Below are 17,746 nucleotides of genomic sequence, written 5' to 3'. Positions count from 1 at the left end.
GAGAGAGAGAGAGAGAGAGAGAGAGAGAGAGAGAGAAATGTTCTCATATATATATGGTGAACATCTGGCGGAGCGCTGACAGGGACACTCATAGAGGTCTGGACATCCCTTCCCCTTGACCCCCTCCTCCCCATTCGACGGCTCAGCAGCAGCTAGCAGCTAGTATGCTCTGGTTGTGAGACCTACTTGGCCCCCTCCCCTGGAGCCTCAGGAACTCCCCTGACCTTGGCAGTGTGCATCTAGTGGTGGGCACACAGGCGGCCAACAGGAGAGCTGTAACCATACCGTATGGCAACACATAATGTGCAATAAATGCTGGCAGTTAACAACGGAAAGAAGGAAAATACAAAAAAATAAAGAGAGAAGAACACAATGCACAATTCACCATGGGGAGAGTAAAGCAGAATGAAAACAAGCAAAACGCCACTAAGGGGCCTACTTACTCACGCAAACATTGAACAGGAAGAAAAAAACATTTAGGGGGATGTGCTGGACTTTCCAAATATGGGCTTGACTTGCATGTAGAGTTTACAGGATTTACAAAAAGGGCAGCGAGAGATTTAATATTAAATCATATATCTAAAATATATTCTACCATATATGAAGCATACATGTGACACTATATCTTTACATATATTACCCGTAAATGTTGACATATAATGTGGCATACATTATGGTGGTTATTTATGAATACATAATTGCATATGTTTTGGGATATATAACCACATATATTATATATTTATGTTACATATATTGCAATATATGGAAAACAGCAATCATTGCTGTATTCTGCAATATATAGCAATATATTACATGAATATATATTATAGATTATAATATATTAGTAATATATTTACCATCAATATATTATCCCATGTATTTCCATATATAATATATTGGTCAATGTAATGGAAAATAATATATTACAATATATTAAATTTGTATTTCAAATCATATATTGGTAAATATATTTTCTTTCCGTAAGGGTAGTCTGTCTGAATGTGTGTATGTAGTCTGTCTGTTGTCTGTAGTCTATTCTGGATGTGTGTACGCGTGTTCATGTGTGTGAATGCACGTGTATCCATGTGCACACGCTTGCATGTGTGTGTGTGCGCTTGTTAATAATTTTTTGTAAATGTGTTTGACTTCATACAAGTGTGTTTACATTGTCGCAGTGAGTGAGCGTGTGGCTCTGACTGTGTGTGTGTGTGCATGTATGTGTGTGAGGATGTGTGCCTGGGTGTGTGTGTCTGCTGAATGTTTGTGTAAGTCCTGTGTGAGCTCTTGCCAAGAGGACTAGGAGGGAGGGAGGGAGGGAGGGAGGGAGGGAGGGAGGGAGGGAGGGAGGGAGGGAGGGAGGGAGGGAGGGAGGGAGGGAGGGAGGGAGGGAGGGAGGGAGGGAGGGAGGGAGGATGGATGGAGGAGGAGGGAGGGGCGGTTAGGGGCCCCCTGCCCCCTAAAAAACTTGCGTGACAAGAGTGGACGGACGGGCTGGGGAGAGGGAGGGAGGGAGGGAGAGGCCACATCCTGGGGTTTTCCTGCGGCGGCAGCTCAGATAAGGGAAGCGCTCTTGTCGGTATTGCTTACAAAAGCCCTAGGGGCCCGTGGGGGAGGAGGGAGTGTTTTTTGTGTGTGTTCCTGTATGTGCATATACTGTGTGTGTGTGTGTGTATGCAGTCAGCCAGATCAGTCCCATAGCAATGAGAAAACCTGTCTTTTGGCACAAAACCAAAACTGAACACAATCAACACCCCTCACAGCCAGACAGTCGGCTGGACTGTTTTGCAAGCATTAGTTTGTGTGGTCTCACATGAACAGAGCAGAACCTCTGGCAGTCCTCCAGCTGTTTCCAGATGCACCTTCCGCAACCCCGACTGTCCACGGGATTCCTGGTTCTAACTTAGGTTCATCACTAGGATACAAGATCCATGCAAAACACACATTCACTCCGCTTTCTCCATAAGTCTGCAAATGACAATTCAAATGTCTTCTCTTAATACCCCTACTCTTTTTCTTTGATGTCCTGCAAACTTGCAAGTAAGGATATTCGTAAATGTAAAAGAGAAGCTTCAGCTGACCACTCAACATCAGCCTTTAAGAGGAAGTAGAGAACGAGACTCCATTATCAACAGGGCAGAAACAGCATTCTGCCACCACCTTGGTTAAAACAGCATTTGTTTTTTAAAGACTTGTTAACAGACAGAACTGTTTCCCATGTCAGTTAGCAGAGAATATATTTGATTAATGAAGTCAGGATTAAGGGACAATCACACTACGTAGTTCTGTAAAACCTAATGATTCCCTTAAAAATTCTAAGATATAAATAGCTCTGGGAACAACTAAAAGAGAAGTTGATGTTTGATAACCCTCGTGCAAAAAAAGCCAAACATGTCGGCCTCAACAGTTCAACAGCCGTTTGTCCATGAAACTGCTTTTCAGAGTGCTCATGAAATCTGACAGTTTTTGCAGCCCATATCCAACATGTTACAGTAACTGTGGCCCGCTCAGTCTCAAGCAGACTTTTATAGGACTCCCCAAATGTAGATGTCTCTTTTGATGTTTGCATCTTCACTTAAGTCCAGGCAAACATGCCCGTTATTCGCAAAACAAAGCCCTGCCAGTCCCGAGAATGGTTCATGTCATCTTTTCAACAGTATGCAATTAGACTAAACCCGAAGACTAAATGGGGGGATGGGGGTGCATCTAAAATATGCTTTGACTAGTAACTACTAGTAACAAACTCTGGAGCATGTTGTATACCAGGAGTGCTACGGTATATCACACAACAGAACAGACGATTAATGGCGATTCACTCATAATTGAATATACACTTTAGTTGTGGGAGCATGAAAAAAACTGAAGAAAGACACAGAGAAAGAGAGACTGACATGTAGACATTGAGAGTGAGAGCGAGTGAAAGACAGACAGAGTGAGACAGAGAGACAGAGAGAGAGAGAGCGAGAGAGATAGAGATAGAGATAGAGAGAGAGAGAGAGAGAGAGAGAGAGAGAGAGATAGAGAGAGAGAGAGAGAGAGAGAGAGAATGCAGGCCAGAAAGATTAAGTGTGAGGTGAAGTAAGTTTAGGGGAAAAAAGGGAGGGGGAGAGAGAGAGAGAGAGAGAGAGAGAGAGAGAGAGAGAGAGAGAGAGAGAGAGAGAGAGAGAGAGAGAGAAGAAATGAAAGCATGCCAGCAATGCATAGGGGGATATTATCTTGATTTGAAAACATGTAGTTCCAGCAGATCCAGTACACAGATCTCTGTTCTCACGCAGATGTGCAGGAAAGGGCAGGGCTAACAATTAAACAAGAGCCAATCAGGAGGGCCACAACAGCCATAGGATCATCCTCCTGTCACTCAAGCTGATTTATGTCCCCATTACTTCCTTGTCCGGAGGGAGAGGAAAGATCCCCAGCTTGTTTCATATCAGCTAGGAGTGCAATCTAGGTATTTACAGGAAGGGAAATTACTTCGATTGGATTGTTCATCAGGTTTGAGCTAACCAATTCATTGGGTGTCCATTTATTCCTAGAACCAGTAACAGGAGTCAACTGGCACCAGAGTAGGGCTCAACGGTTATATACTGCTGCTAACCAAGCCATTCCTATGCTACGAGTCTTCTTGAAACTAACGTTTCAATGTCAAGGGATTTATGAGGGAAAACCACGACTTGAACTCAAATCTCACAAACAGAGATGTGCATCAGTGTATTCAGTCATCTGTTTAGCTCTTGGGTATCTGTGCAGATCTTTCTGACTTGCCAGCGAGTTGACCACAGATCTTTAGAGGAAAATCAAAGATTTGTGGATTGTGGTGGTACAGGAATAGTTTGGAGACAAACATCATTGATGTTGATCCTGTATCTCCTTAATTAATTAAATAAAATAGTTAATTTCAGCCTCCTTTATCTTTGGTTTCAAGGAAGACCCAAACAAAGCACTCTAACCATAAAGGTTCATGGTTAAGGTGTGTATTCTTTTGTGACTTCACAATCTATCAATCTCTTCAAAGACAAATGAAGTATAAAAACGTTTACTTTTATATGACCTCTGGCTGCAATAGACAGCATAAGAAACAGCGTTGCACTTTGAAAAGTCTGCATCAAGTTAGTTAATGCTAAACTATTTGGATTGTTTTCATCCATAATGTTTTGATCATGTACGGGAAACTGTGTGATCTGTCCTGTATGACATTTTGCTGTTGATATTTCCAGATTCCTCAAGGCCCTGAGAGATAAGTGACTCACCCACCACACTTACACATAGACCCCCCCCCCCCTTATGATAGTCTCACAGTGCTCCTCAAACTCCAGACTTAGGTCTGTTGATTATGGCTTTCGATAAACACCCTGATCCATTGTGGAAGTTACTAAATGTCACAGTAAACCCAGTGGGCTGAGTCCAACATCTGCCAACTAAAGCAAGAAGTAAAAATATGAAGAAAAGTGGAGAAGTACTGGCGTGGGCCAGAGAAACCAAAAACATGAGCCTTCCACCAAACTCAAGTCTGCAGAAATGAAAACATCATTAAAACCGCTTCCCAGTGGTCGTTTGCCTTCTCACGATATTCTGAAAGGCGAGCCGTGCTCCCAGAGCCAACAGGCAAAACTTCAATGATAATAAAACCTGTCACCTCAGTGAAATGTCCTTCTTTCCTCTGAGATGTTGATATTGAGATGACAGGTGAATTACTTTGAGATTTATAGTCTTAAAGGCAAAACATCACGTCCTTCAAGGAAACACACCGATGATCAGTTAAGCGTCATTCAATAACAAACCAGAACGGATGTCTCTGAGACATGCAGAGTGACACCTTCTGCCAACGTTGAAGCACTGTGTGCGTGTCTTTGTGTATAGGTGCCATCTGTGTGTTTGTGTATAGGTGTCATCTGTGTGTGTCAAAGGTATCAACATACACTCACAACCAAACTTCACTGGCACCACAATAGACTAACAGGCCAAGGATGTTCTCAATGATCTTGAAAAGGCATCGTTTTTTTTATTTTTTCTGTCTTTTTTTGGGGTAACAAACAGAAAATCGAAGAACTATCTAGAGAATCGAAAAACTAGCTAGATAATCTACAAACTAGCTAGACAATCTAAGAACTAGGTTTCCAAGTCACACTCAAGTTGCTAATCAGATCAGTTGAATAGGAACACACAACTGCTTCAATCAACCGTGTGTCTTGTCTCTTTCTGAACCACACAAACAAGCTTTGCTAAATGGTTACAGCATCCCCAGAAAACCTGTCTGTTCATTATTCTCCATAGCTTTTAACAGAATTTCTCCTGAGCTTGTCTCCACACGAGAGCTGGGTACGTTTGTTTTGACTACAGGAAACTCTGAAACGTTGACCTGGCTGATACCATCTTGCTGCCCCGGATATAACCTGTGCAGAGTGCAGAGGTTTGGACTGTGCTATCACCTGCTCCATCCACCTACCACCAAACCAAACCTTTCAAACCGATTCTTCTGTTGGCAGGCTACAGAACAGGGTAGGTCACAGTTAACGGTAGGCTTCAGAACAGGGTAGGTTACAGTTAATAGTAGGTTAAAGAACAGGGTAAGTTACAGTTAAAGGTAGGCTACAGAATACTACAGACCATACACAACAAACCAGCGATCCAGACCGTCTATTCACAACATGTCTCTAAACACTGCAATGACACGACCAGCCGTACAGGCCTGCTCATTTCATCCCTGTTCAGCTAGACAGAGGGTTCCAGTCAAACAGCCCAACCCAGTCCTGGAGCTTCTGTACAGGCACAGGTACACACAAGTGGCTGGAAACACAGTTTGGTTTGGGAGACCGATGTCTGCTCAGGTCACAGGCCTCATGTTTTTAACATAGGAAGTATTCTCCAAATTGAGCAGGAACAATGACCAGCATCACACTGACTGATAAAAGACTCTTACCATCACCATGGGGTAGCTGAGGAAATCACGTTTGATGATTCCACTGGTTCCAGTTTCTAAGTGTTGCTATGTATGCTATCTGGGCGCAATTGTTTTGTTCTATGAAACAAAGAATGAACCATGGCAACTGTACGAGTTCCAGCTCTTTTGAGTTTCTTGAAGAAACCTTTTTTTTGGGGGGTTCAAAACTCAGAGGGTGGGCCTCATGGCATGCGAGAGGCACAGTTAGGCCTGGCTGCTATGGACGCCTGGATGCTGGTTCAACTCCACGGTGACTTCTCTGCGGGGAGGCAGGGGTATTGGTATAGGGTTGGTGGTGTGGGTATGGGTGATTAACTTTCCCACAGTTTTTGTGTGTGCTTTTCCGCACAAACTGGAAAGTCGTGTTTTTTTCCTGTGGAGAACTTGAACTTTGACCTGAAAGCTATGAGTGAGAGGAAGAAGAGAGCACAGCCTCCCTGGATGTGGAGACAGTTTGGAACATCTCCACAAGTCTTTGAACCTTGGGCTCTGACTTGACATTTCACCTCACCGGGTGTTGGGAAAAGAGGGGACAGAGAGGCAACACGATATAGGGATTAGAAGGGCCCCATTGTTATGGTTGTTCTTTATAAACACTACGTTTTCAGTCATGTTTCTGTCTTACACCAAGCGTCTAGCACAACCCTTCATAAAACATCAAATATTCACAACACCTGCATGGGCTTCTTGGGCTTCCCCAGCCTCCTGACATTTGATTCATTCAGTAATATAGGCGTTTAAGAAGTAAATTAGATGTATATATACGTACTACAAGTCAAAAGTTTTAGAACACACCCATTTTTCCAACAGCTTCAAGCAGAGCTAAACACTGGGCGAAGTAAGCAAGTCTCAGATGATGGTTTGAAATGCTACAAAATGCTGTGGTAGCAGTTTTGGTTCAGGGTGCCACTCACTCTGTGGAAGTTGCCGACTCCGGATCCAGCAAAAGAGCCCCCAAACCATCACTTTCAACCCTCAACTGAGACTTGCTTACTTTGACCAGTGTTAAGCTGTGCTTGAAGCTGTTTTCCTGTGAGCCGCCCATCACGCAAGCTGTTGACTTTCAGAAACTTGTCTTCTGATTCTTTTGTGGCTTTGGGTCTGCCAGACCTCTTCCTGTCAGAGTTTCCTCCAGTTTCCAAGTGCTTTTTGATGGTGTAGGGAACTGTACTCACTGACACCTTGGCTTTCTTGGCAATTTCTATCTAAAGTAAAGACAAACACTTATGAGTGTTATAATGGTCTGTCTGTCTTGCTTTGTTAATTGAAAAACCTAAACAATTTTTTTTAACCTCTGGCAGTTTACCGCTTACCTTTGTACCATTTCAGGTTATTCACTGGACTTGAACTGCTTAAATTTCAATAAAAATTGAATAAATGGGAGTGTCCTAAAACTTTCGAACAGTAGTGTATATCCAGATGAGAAAAATAATACACATGCCTGCATGGCGAAGACAGCAGCAGGATACTGACCCCTATGTGTTCAAGAGGAACGGGAATGTGTCCCCTCCAACCATGGCTGAGAGGGGGGGTGGGGGGTAACCATGATGTTTTTAACTGGCTGGACAGCCTTGACACTGCTGGATTTACAGGCTCCACACAGATGTCTGGAGAGCCGCTCACGCTAGTGGGCCAGAGGTCAAAGGTGAGGTCTTTACCACCAACCATCTACTATTCATTTAAACAGACTTGAAGTCTCCAGCATCCACACACTCCAACACAACAACCATCAGTTTGTAACACCACAATCAAACCGCTTGCCTTGAGAAGGGCGACAGAAACTCGTTTTTTTAGAGTTTGAAATATTCAGGTGAGAGGGTTTGACGGAGATGGGAGGAGTTGAGACATTTTATGAATGCCATCTCTGCTGAGTTTGAGAAGAGCTGAGTAACCTCTTCCGGGGTTGGTGACACCACCCGTTCATTCTTAAAAGCAGCAGCTCTAGCACACAGTCACCTGAGCACCCATCAGACACTGCAGAGAGCTACACTTTAAATAAACTGTTCTAACAGCTCATAAATCTATTTGGTCATCCCTGCCCACAACCACCCCCACAGTCCCTTTCAGCACCTTGCATTCCTCCATGGCAATAAGAGTTACGTTAACACAGAAGTAAATGAGTGGGGATTATTTTGGAAACTGGAAAAGCCATTTATGTTCCACAACAGTTCCAGGAGTAGGCTGTATTTCCATGGTGACCAATGGGCAGCTGTGTGCTGTACCTTGTGCAGACTGAGGAAGAAGTACTCCCAGACTCATAGGACTTGATAGCAAAGCCAGAGGCGCCTTGAGAACTTACTCAGCTGGTCTTCTGCCAACAACAGGGCTTTGATGTGTTTGCAACCCTTCCATGCTGGACGTGTTGTGGGTGTTTGTGATATTTCACAGGAATGAGTCATGACTCTGAGTCAAATGAGTCATCATTAGTTTCAACTGTGTTCTTGGAACCCTGTATTTAGCCTTATGACTGTCCTGAGATTTAAAGGATGTGATCAGCTGTTGAGAGCATGTCATGGTTACAAAACCAAAAAATCAAGATGGTTCCTATTCTGAAGGTCAAAAGTTATACCTTTTTATTTCATGAAAAGCAAAGGTTTACTTAAATTAAATCAGTTGTGATTACTACTTGTGATTTGGCTAAGGAATACGGTAAAAGTCGACCACACACGCTTCAGGATCTTCAGGATTTTCCTAAAATCAGATTCCCAGCATGCCTGGCGTTCCAGAGCCTTCTTTCACGAATAGACTCACAGACCTGCCCTAAACCTGCTCCCAAACTCTGTCACTGCTGCACTACAGTAACAACATGAGAGGACATTGATGGACTGAGGTGACTTATGGTACACACAGTATGGGCTGGACAACATATAACTGAGTTTCAGAAGTTATATTTCCAAACTGCCATAATTCACCAACATTCCTATAAAATTAATGTCTAAAGATAATTGATAAAACCCACACATTAGTGGACGGGGTTGTTCTTGTTGTCTAGTTGTGAACAGACAAATGTCTCCAAAGCCGAAAACATTTTGGTGACTTTTGGTTAAACTAACGGGCTGGGTGTGGCCCTGTTTAAAGTTATAGCAACTATTTATTAATGTTGGCCAACCCACAGATGTTAAAATAGCTTCATAACAAGGAAAGGCCAGACAGACATTTCAGATGTGTTTACACACGTGTTCTTGTTTAGGGAAATGAACAGAATTTAGTTATTGTTTACAGCAGATCCAAACAGAAAGGTCTATCACCTTCTGAGCTGTTGTGTACTGTTTTATAAAAACATAAATGCTAGTGTTGACTGATTCATTCTACAACCGCTTCTCTTTTGCTCGTTGGGCTGAACTGACGTGTACTTTCTCCGAGACTCACCTTTGAAGAAGCTCTTGACCTTCAGGTATCCCACACTGAGTCGCAACACGGACAGCTTGTCCAGGCGGGTGTGCACATCCTCGGGGAAGGGCAGCAGACCTGTCAGACGGTCCAGTTCCCCGTTAAGACGATCCCGGTGTCGCTTGGAGGGGTTGGACTTGCTGCCATCTGAGCCTGGGATCTTTTTCCTGCACAGCCAATGAAACACAGAGATATGGTCGCAGGTCGGATCACAGGAAAATATGATGCTAATATTATATAATAGTACCACATTTTATTGTTGCGATGGAAATTACACTCAAAAAGCTTATGGGTATTATATTTAATGAATGCTGAAATTGAAGAACATGGTTCATGTACACAGTACCATGTCTCGACAACAACTACACCAGCCTTCAGCTGAACTGAGATCTAATTTTGCTGGAACTCCTAGAGGGCCGTCTATGTGTGATAGTGGGGGAGCCATAGCTGAACAGTGCGAATGGAAGATTCACATCCTATACTTCACAAGCTTGTAATGCTTGGCAACGATCACATGCACTAAAAAGCTTCCTGTGCAGTAACAAAAGAAGCATGAAGCATGTAACAATGGAGAGACGCTTCCTCATGCTTTATAGAGGGAAATGGATAACGAGTGTTTAAAAAGATATGAAACATGACTGAATCCCATCAGCCGGGCTTGGCCACCAAGCCTTTCCCCTCCGTGAACGGCGCCCTTCTGTGTGGGGCGTGTGACGTGCTCGTAAACCAGAGAGAGTCCAGACCGAGCAGCGGCATGGCGGTGCTCTGGCTCCAGACCCAACGCAGGAAGGACGAAGCCCTTCATAAACATGTCTCATAAACACCAGAGCCTCTGTCTCATCGTTAGCTGACTGAGATACAAGTTGGACCAGACAGTGAGAATGCCCGGGGCACAGACAGGGCCTCCAATCAAACAGCAGAGCAGAGAGAGCTATTAGTGAAGCAACTGTCGTTCATTAAGCCCATTCACCAGAGGAGGGACACCCTTCACTCGTGAGGACAATGTGAGGGTGTATGGAGAATACACTGTGACAGTTAGCAGACTATCCTGCACCAGACCACATAACGGAACAAGTTCATCCCTTCAGATTGAAATCTTGAGGTAACATTGATAGGATTGTGCTGTAGAGATTACTTTTGGCACAAATCACAAGAAAAAAAAGAGCTTTGTGATGGATGAACATGGATGAGCCTTGAAGTTTGGACACAGTGGTCCTACAACTCACTACATGTCACTGCTCTTTTCTCACAGCATCAGAAATGTTTACTACCATGTAAATGGCTGCTCTGGAGCGTGTGTTTGCTGTGCTGAGCTCACAGTGGTATTTGACTGCAGGGGTAAAGAGGGGTGAGCATGTCACGGACCACCCTTGTTGTAAGCCACGGTCAGGTTTAGGGGACACATGTCATTAACTGCAAATCAGACACACATGGTCAGAACTGCTGGGGAAAAGGAGAGGTCTGAGCCTGGAAGAGAGGGTCCCAGGTCTGACGGAGGGTTCCCTGGAGGGCCCCAGATCTGATGGAGAGTATTTAGTGGGTGCAATACATATGTTCTCTACTTTATTATGTATAAATGTTCTCTACTTTATTATGTATAAATGTTCTGTACTCTGCACAGTAAATGCTCTCCACACCATTCAGTTTAAGTGTTTTCTAGTTCATAAAGACTGAGACCCTCTTGACTGTACTAACCCAGTACAGTCAAGCTTGTGCCCAGGGCAGGCTCAGTCTTGGTCTGGGATAACTGACTCTCTATGATCTGTAGCTTTCAATGCAGGCCTTCTACACAGGGCGTTGCCAGCTGCTGAAGCTGAAGGTATAAAATCACTGAAAGCACCAGATTCCTCTGCCAGTTCAATATCTTCTTGATTCAAACCGCAAACGGGGCTCCATCTCTTCCCTCAGATCTCTAGGATGAAAGGTCGGCTGTCATTTTGTAACTTTGTTCCCTTCCAATTTCCATAGCTTGTTTGCTTCCTTTATCAAAACAGAGAGTTACAGAATTTGTGGTCATAATTATATTGCAGATTTTCCGACTCCCTATTGAATTCCCCGCACATAATTCGGCCATAACTCAATTCCAGGCCTTAGATCCAAGAGGTACCTTTCCAGAAATAGGGCAAAAATGACCTCACTTACTAAAAATGCTTGCCAAGACAAAAGTCAGGATTTGAACTACCCCTCCCCCCACCTGCCTCATTCCCCTCCACCGTGTGCAGCAATGCATCATGGGACTAAACGAGTATCAGGGGAATCACTGTTAGATGAGCTGCTTTACGTCATCTCTCTTTGGGGTGGCAGATTTACAGTCGACAGAGACCCCTGACTCTCTCCTGACATTACAATGACACTGCCATGCTTTTGTCTATTCAAAGTGACTGGCGTGGTTGTCATTGACTGTGTAATGTGTACACTGCGCATGGGTCTTAAAATACCAAATGAATGCATTTTCAAACTTTTATATAAAAAAAAACATACAGGATTAGGATAAACATTTGGAATCTGGCATATTAGTCCATGGTAGGCGTCTACACCCAACCATTACTATAAACCTTGAATCCACTTCCTTAACAACACGGTACATAAGCCAATACACACACACTCCAGCCTTGACAGTACGCTAAAAACCAAAGCTGCTTTATTTCACAATATCCGTTCTCAGATGTCTTTTCTCCTGGTGCATGTCCTGAGGTGAACCCCAGCATTCCTTCCACCTGAGCTCTCTTAGTCACGGACGCAAATGGATTTGTCCGCTTCCTCAGCTGCATTGTACCGCTGGGCTATGGATCTGCCCGAACCCCCGCCCGGACCCCTCTGCCGCACCCAGGGAGGGAGAGTGGAGGTGATAACCCTACCTCCCCTCCCTCCCCCTTATCCTCCCTTCCTCCCCCACAGGATCTTCGTTTGTGGCTCCTACCCTGCACCAGCAATCAGGCACGCTGCAACTGTTTCCATGGCGCGGAAGAGGCTGACTAAGAGGCTGAAGAGGCACACCAGTATGGTCAAGAAGAACTTGTGAGAATGCACATCTGTCCGGGAAAGGTTCTGGCAGGCTGGCGGACTTAAAACTGGAAATAGAAGGAGTCACCGCACTCAAAATGTTGATTACAAAATGTAAAAACATTCAGGCTGAAAGTTGTCTCGGTCAAGGAACCCTACACAGCAAAGTTCGAAGTGGTAATTTAACGCCAAAGGCCTCATTTATAAAGCGTGCATATGCACAAAAAACATCCACACACAACATTTAATGCACAAATCGGCATTTATCGGGAGACTACGGACATTCCCATGGCAGCTCTAGACCTTGCGGACGCACAATCTGATGAGAAAAAATCTAGTAGAAGCACTCTTTGGCCGAACGACACAACACATTTATATTTGTTCCGAGCACCCCTGCAAGTTATTCCCTGCATCTTGTAAATTTTCTTCAAATTCGGACCACATCACTTCATTAATTTGAAGTACAAATCAATTAACATCATTGTAGCACATCCATTATAAAAATAAACTGCCATATTTATGCCATTGCTGTGAAAGAACAAGAAATCACTCAATCCATTTGCACTTCTCATAAATTTCAAGGAAGTGGGTTTCTACACTGATATTTCCAAGTATTGTCCAGAGGATCTGACCTACCGGTATGTGGCTTGGCTTGAAAAGCCCTACTTTGCACGGGTACAAGGTGGGGGTGATTATTTTTTTTTATTAATGTAATGCACAAATGGTGCTGACAAATGTAGCCAATGGAGACTGTACAACCTCTCTGCTGGGTACATGACTCAACATTAGTTGTGTAGGAAGAGAATACGTGTTCTACATGATATACTGTACACTGTTCTTAAATGACACATAGATGACAGTTGATCTACAATTACAATTTCGGGGTACATGGCAGACGCCCAAAGATTATTCAAAGTGTTGTGCTAGTGTACAGTTAGGTTAGGGCGTTGATAATTACCATTTGTTGCTAATCGGAAGCGTAAAAGGTGCGGAGCACAATGCTTGATCACGTTTGAAAAATTATAGGATTGTTTCTGATTTATGATTGGAAACCTGTTGGAAACATGCGTTCTTGTAACATATGCCATGTTACAAATCGTTGCGTATGCAGAATTTTCCTTTCTACGCATGCCACCATGTAGAATGATATGTATGTCAGGTTTTATATGTAGCCCTAGGAGAGTGTTCATTTGAGTGTTTATATAGGTCCACTCATGAGATGAACCTATACACTCCTAATATGCTTGTTATGTTCTGTGCATGATATTTACAGTTGTAATAGAAGCCATGGTTTATTAGGCCCAAGGCTCTGCTTCTGGTACAGATGAGGCAGCTGAAATGTAACTTTGACAGAGCTTGTTTACAGAGCTTCAAACAGGATTCATCTTCAAAGAAGTAGATGTTTAAGTTGATGCTGGTGTGGTGTCCTCGTAGACAAGAAACTGTAGTAGAACAATGGGCCACTATGTTATTGTGCAGTCAGTTTATTTTGGCTTCCTGCCCCGGCTCTATCAGTTAGTCTGTGTGTACGCATGCAAGTGTTTGACTCTCTCTCCTACAACACACACACACACACCTATCCTCTTTGTAGGCTGTTGGAAAACATTAATCCCTTCACACAGCAGTTGGCCCAAAATAATGTTGACATCAGTACTCTCATAATGTGATTTTTGTTGCTTTCTGAAATAGATTAAGAACTGTAATATTATACAAATAATACAATTGAAAATCTGCTTATACAGAGTGTTGACTGTGCCAAGGCCACCACTGTGTTACACACACACACACACACACACACACTCACACACACCACAATTTCCCTTCCCACAGGGACTTTAATGAGCCTTAGGAAATAATGAAGCCATATTTTCACACAGTGGTCTTAGGCAGTAATCACAACAAGATGCAGAAATGCCTACCATAGATATCCAACCCTGTACTGTAGGTAGGACGTTTTATAACACAATTACTATGTACTACTGTGTAACTGGCTCTATGTGATGATAAATTGTCTTACGATACGGTAAGCACCAAACAAACCCACATTAACCCATGTATGTGGATTAACATGATAATAAGCAATGTTTAGGTGCTTATGAACATTTACATTTAGTCATTTAGCAGACGCTCTTATCCAGAGACTAGATGGGCAAAAGTATTTTGGAATGCCACTATGAAGTGACCACAGCTTTTTTTTTACAATAAGTCTCAATGGTGCCTTTGTGCTGCCAAACCCAAATGGGAGTCCAGGAAACCTCAGCCCTCTCAGCACCGGCCCTGATCTCCATGAACACAGAGACGTCTGCACAGGCCACGTCTTTATTTTGGTGGGGGGTTGGGGGGTGTATTCGGAAGACATAAGACACACACGGAAACCACATACAGGTTTAGGATGTCTAGAATAGTAGGCCCGTACAACCTTAAAGCGTAACCTAGCCTACGCGAGTTCACAGACAGACACAAACGTTGCTTTTAAGATTCAAATTAATTTCGTGACATAATTACTTTTCCTTGGCATTTTGCCCTTAAACAAAACCCATGAACTGGGTAAAGTTTGTGCGCTATAGTCTTAAACTTCAAATACAGTGCACTGCATTACGGCAGACTCAAATTTAAATAAGAAACTCTTTGCAGATATTTTGCCCTACAAAACTTTTTTTTTAATAAATTGATGGCGTCAATTGTCTCTATATTGCTTGCCCTAAACTATGTTTAAATGGAGAAAAAAATTAGGAAAGACGCAAGTGTCCCATAATGAGAAGAAACCGTAGCTATATCAGATTACAATAACACACTCAGGCCAACGAACCCCAGCTTCCCCCGCCCTCGTGTAAGCATCGCGTGAGAGCGCAGCCGACTCTCAAACTTGATTGTGATTAATGCAAGAGTACTATTTCCATGCCAGACCAAAACTATACACGATGAGAGATTCTTAAGGTAACCCTGCAAAGTCCAAGAAGCACGGGTCTGGCCAGGAATCACATATCTTTGCAAAACAAAGACACGCGCTTTACTTCACTTTCATAACTTCTGTATGGGAAGTTCGGCCTATGCGTAAGAGTAAGAGGTTAAATATGAAGATCATATAACACTGGCTTTTTACTGAAGCCCAGATTAAGCACAGCCATCACTTTTCGAACCAGTATTGACTTTATTCTCTATGGTTTGAGTCAATATTGTATTCTGTAGATTAATCTGGACCATAAGCAAGCGGTCGGTCTCACAAACCTAAAGACTATTAGTTGCTTTTACTGTTATCTATGATCGATGGCATACATTAGAAGATTATACGATACGCTGTATTTTGTATACTGTAGGCTATGTGACATAAACTACCAACAATATAGCCTACAGCTCAACGCCGCCTTCTACGGTGGTAAACTTAAAAGGCCCATCAGACTTTACTGTACCCTATGTAGCCAAGGCCTAAAGCATGTCAGAGGTTAAGATTTAATTCTTACGGTTTCTGAACAGGCTTCTTCCTCTTCTTGACAGCATAGATTCCAGCGTTACCGAGCATGGTGACACTTCTGATGTGTAAAAGCTCGAAAACAATAACACTACATCCACTCTTTTCCGTTCATGCACTTCTAGAAGAGGCAAGGGACGTTATTTACTATCCACGCATAAGCAGAAGCCCTTAAATATAGAGCGCTGGCTGCACTGATGATCCACAGCCGTGCGACATTGACAGATCCGAGCGATCCGAATCAACTGCGAGCGATGTCCGGCTAAAAGAAGCTCTCGAGGGATCAATGGTTTAGGAAAGTTCCTCTTTTTAACAAAGTATGTGGCCTGTGATCTACTTGCGTCTCCCTTTTCCTGAAAAGTCAGCTCTTTCGACCCCAAAACACACACGAAATATTATAGCTACTGTCAATTGTGGATCAAAACCGATCAGTACACTATCGAAGCTGAATTCGGAGCAGGTAAAATTGGCCTATCGTTTTTGGCATGGGGCGTTTTCAGGAAATCATATACACTATGTAAGAGACTCTGTTAAGGTGGACTGGCGAAAACAGAAAAGAGAGGCGGGGTTATTCGTTACATTATTCTGTGTATGGACTGACTTTCTCCGTTTCGTCGCGTGTGCTAAAACCATTAAAAAAGTTTCGGACGTCATGTTTTGATAGCAGTGTAGTAGGCTACACTGTGGCCAGACGAACCCGAACTACCAGAGAGGTCAATATGAATACATTAATTTGTATTGTTCAGAGTTGTATCTACTTGGCTACGTTTACACAGTAGCAAAACCACTGCATTATTCTCTGACAGTAAGGGTTTAAAAGTTATTTTGGGATTATGAAGACAAAAAAGGTTTTCCTGATAGAAACTTCAAACAGTGGCTGTTGAAACTTCACTTCATGAAGTAGCCTAGTTAAGCCACGATAATTAAAAGAGATATTGATCTGTAACGACAGGGTGCCTTTGATAGCTGAATATATGCCACAAGCCAGACCTCTCATTTATTTTTGACTTGTAAAACTTAAATAGTCTGACGTTTATGACCGGACATTAACTTAAAGGGGTGATTGACTGGGTTTTTGGGGTATTTCACACTGTTCTTTAAAAGGGCAATTGATTGCAAAACCGATTTTACCTTGTCATAGTTGAGTACCAACAGTTCGGTGGGTAAAATGAACATACAGTGAATATCAAAGTCCATTGACACCTCTTTCCTAAGCAAATCTCAAAAAGAAAAAATGTGGCTGTAAAACGCTAGCTTTTCAACAAAGCCACCGGTGTGACGAAGGACCGGGGACCGCCCTTTTTGGCTCTGGTCTGTATCTTTGTCACGCCCCAAAATGTAAAAGGTAGCGTCTCTCTCCGATACTAGTTTATCTGCGCGCTACTCTGTGTAGGCTACTTATAAGGAATTACAAAGAAGAACGTTTTGAATTATAACAAGGATATTGAAAATGGACCACGGTCGTAAATGCTGTGTTCCAGGCTGTACAGGGAAGGCTAACACTCACAGTCTTCCCAAGTAGCCAAACATTCGACAGGCATGGCTGCTGTTGTTTATGAGAAGATCCCGGCGAAGTTCGACACTCAATCATTCATTTGCTCTGAACATTTCACCCAAGACAGTTTTGACAACCTTGGACAATTTCAAGCAAGATTTGCTAGGAAGCTGGAAAGAGGCGCTGTTCCGACCGTATGCTCATTGCAACTGCAAACTGTAAGGACAGTATGATGTTGTGCTAACAGTATTTGCAATGCTAACGTGTCCTGTATATAGCATAGGTAGAATGCTAAATACGTTTCTACACACATCAAATGACTCTAGCTAGACTACCTGTAGTCGGCATTAGAAGGGAAGCTTCCGAAAAAATAGCCAGAAAACGAACAGCAGTCTGGCTTATTGCTAACGCCTGTCTAGATAATCTATTTGAAAGAACTGGAGAAAGGCAGGTG

At 43.1% G+C, this 17,746-nt stretch overlaps 1 protein-coding gene across 1 annotated transcript in view; it reads right to left on the bottom strand.

The window, feature by feature from the left end:
• The window catches only part of LOC146234295 (aryl hydrocarbon receptor-like), a 30,954-nt gene extending 14,657 nt beyond the window's left edge, over nt 1–16,297 (bottom strand). The window contains exons 1-2 of the mRNA XM_084688809.1: nt 15,790–16,297; nt 9,305–9,492 (exon numbers count right to left, since the gene is read on the bottom strand). Of these exons, the coding sequence (XP_084544935.1) occupies nt 9,305–9,492; nt 15,790–15,848 (247 nt within the window). The 5' untranslated portion in view covers nt 15,849–16,297. The remainder of the gene's footprint in view (nt 1–9,304; nt 9,493–15,789) is intronic.
• Nucleotides 16,298–17,746: the final 1,449 nt, after the last annotated feature.

Source organism: Hypomesus nipponensis, chromosome 23 (assembly GCF_054491055.1).
Source record: "Hypomesus nipponensis isolate SF chromosome 23, ASM5449105v1, whole genome shotgun sequence".
NCBI lineage: Eukaryota > Metazoa > Chordata > Actinopteri > Osmeriformes > Osmeridae > Hypomesus > Hypomesus nipponensis.
The sequence above is the reverse complement of the archived record's forward strand: the minus strand, read 5'-3'. Positions and strand labels throughout refer to the sequence as shown.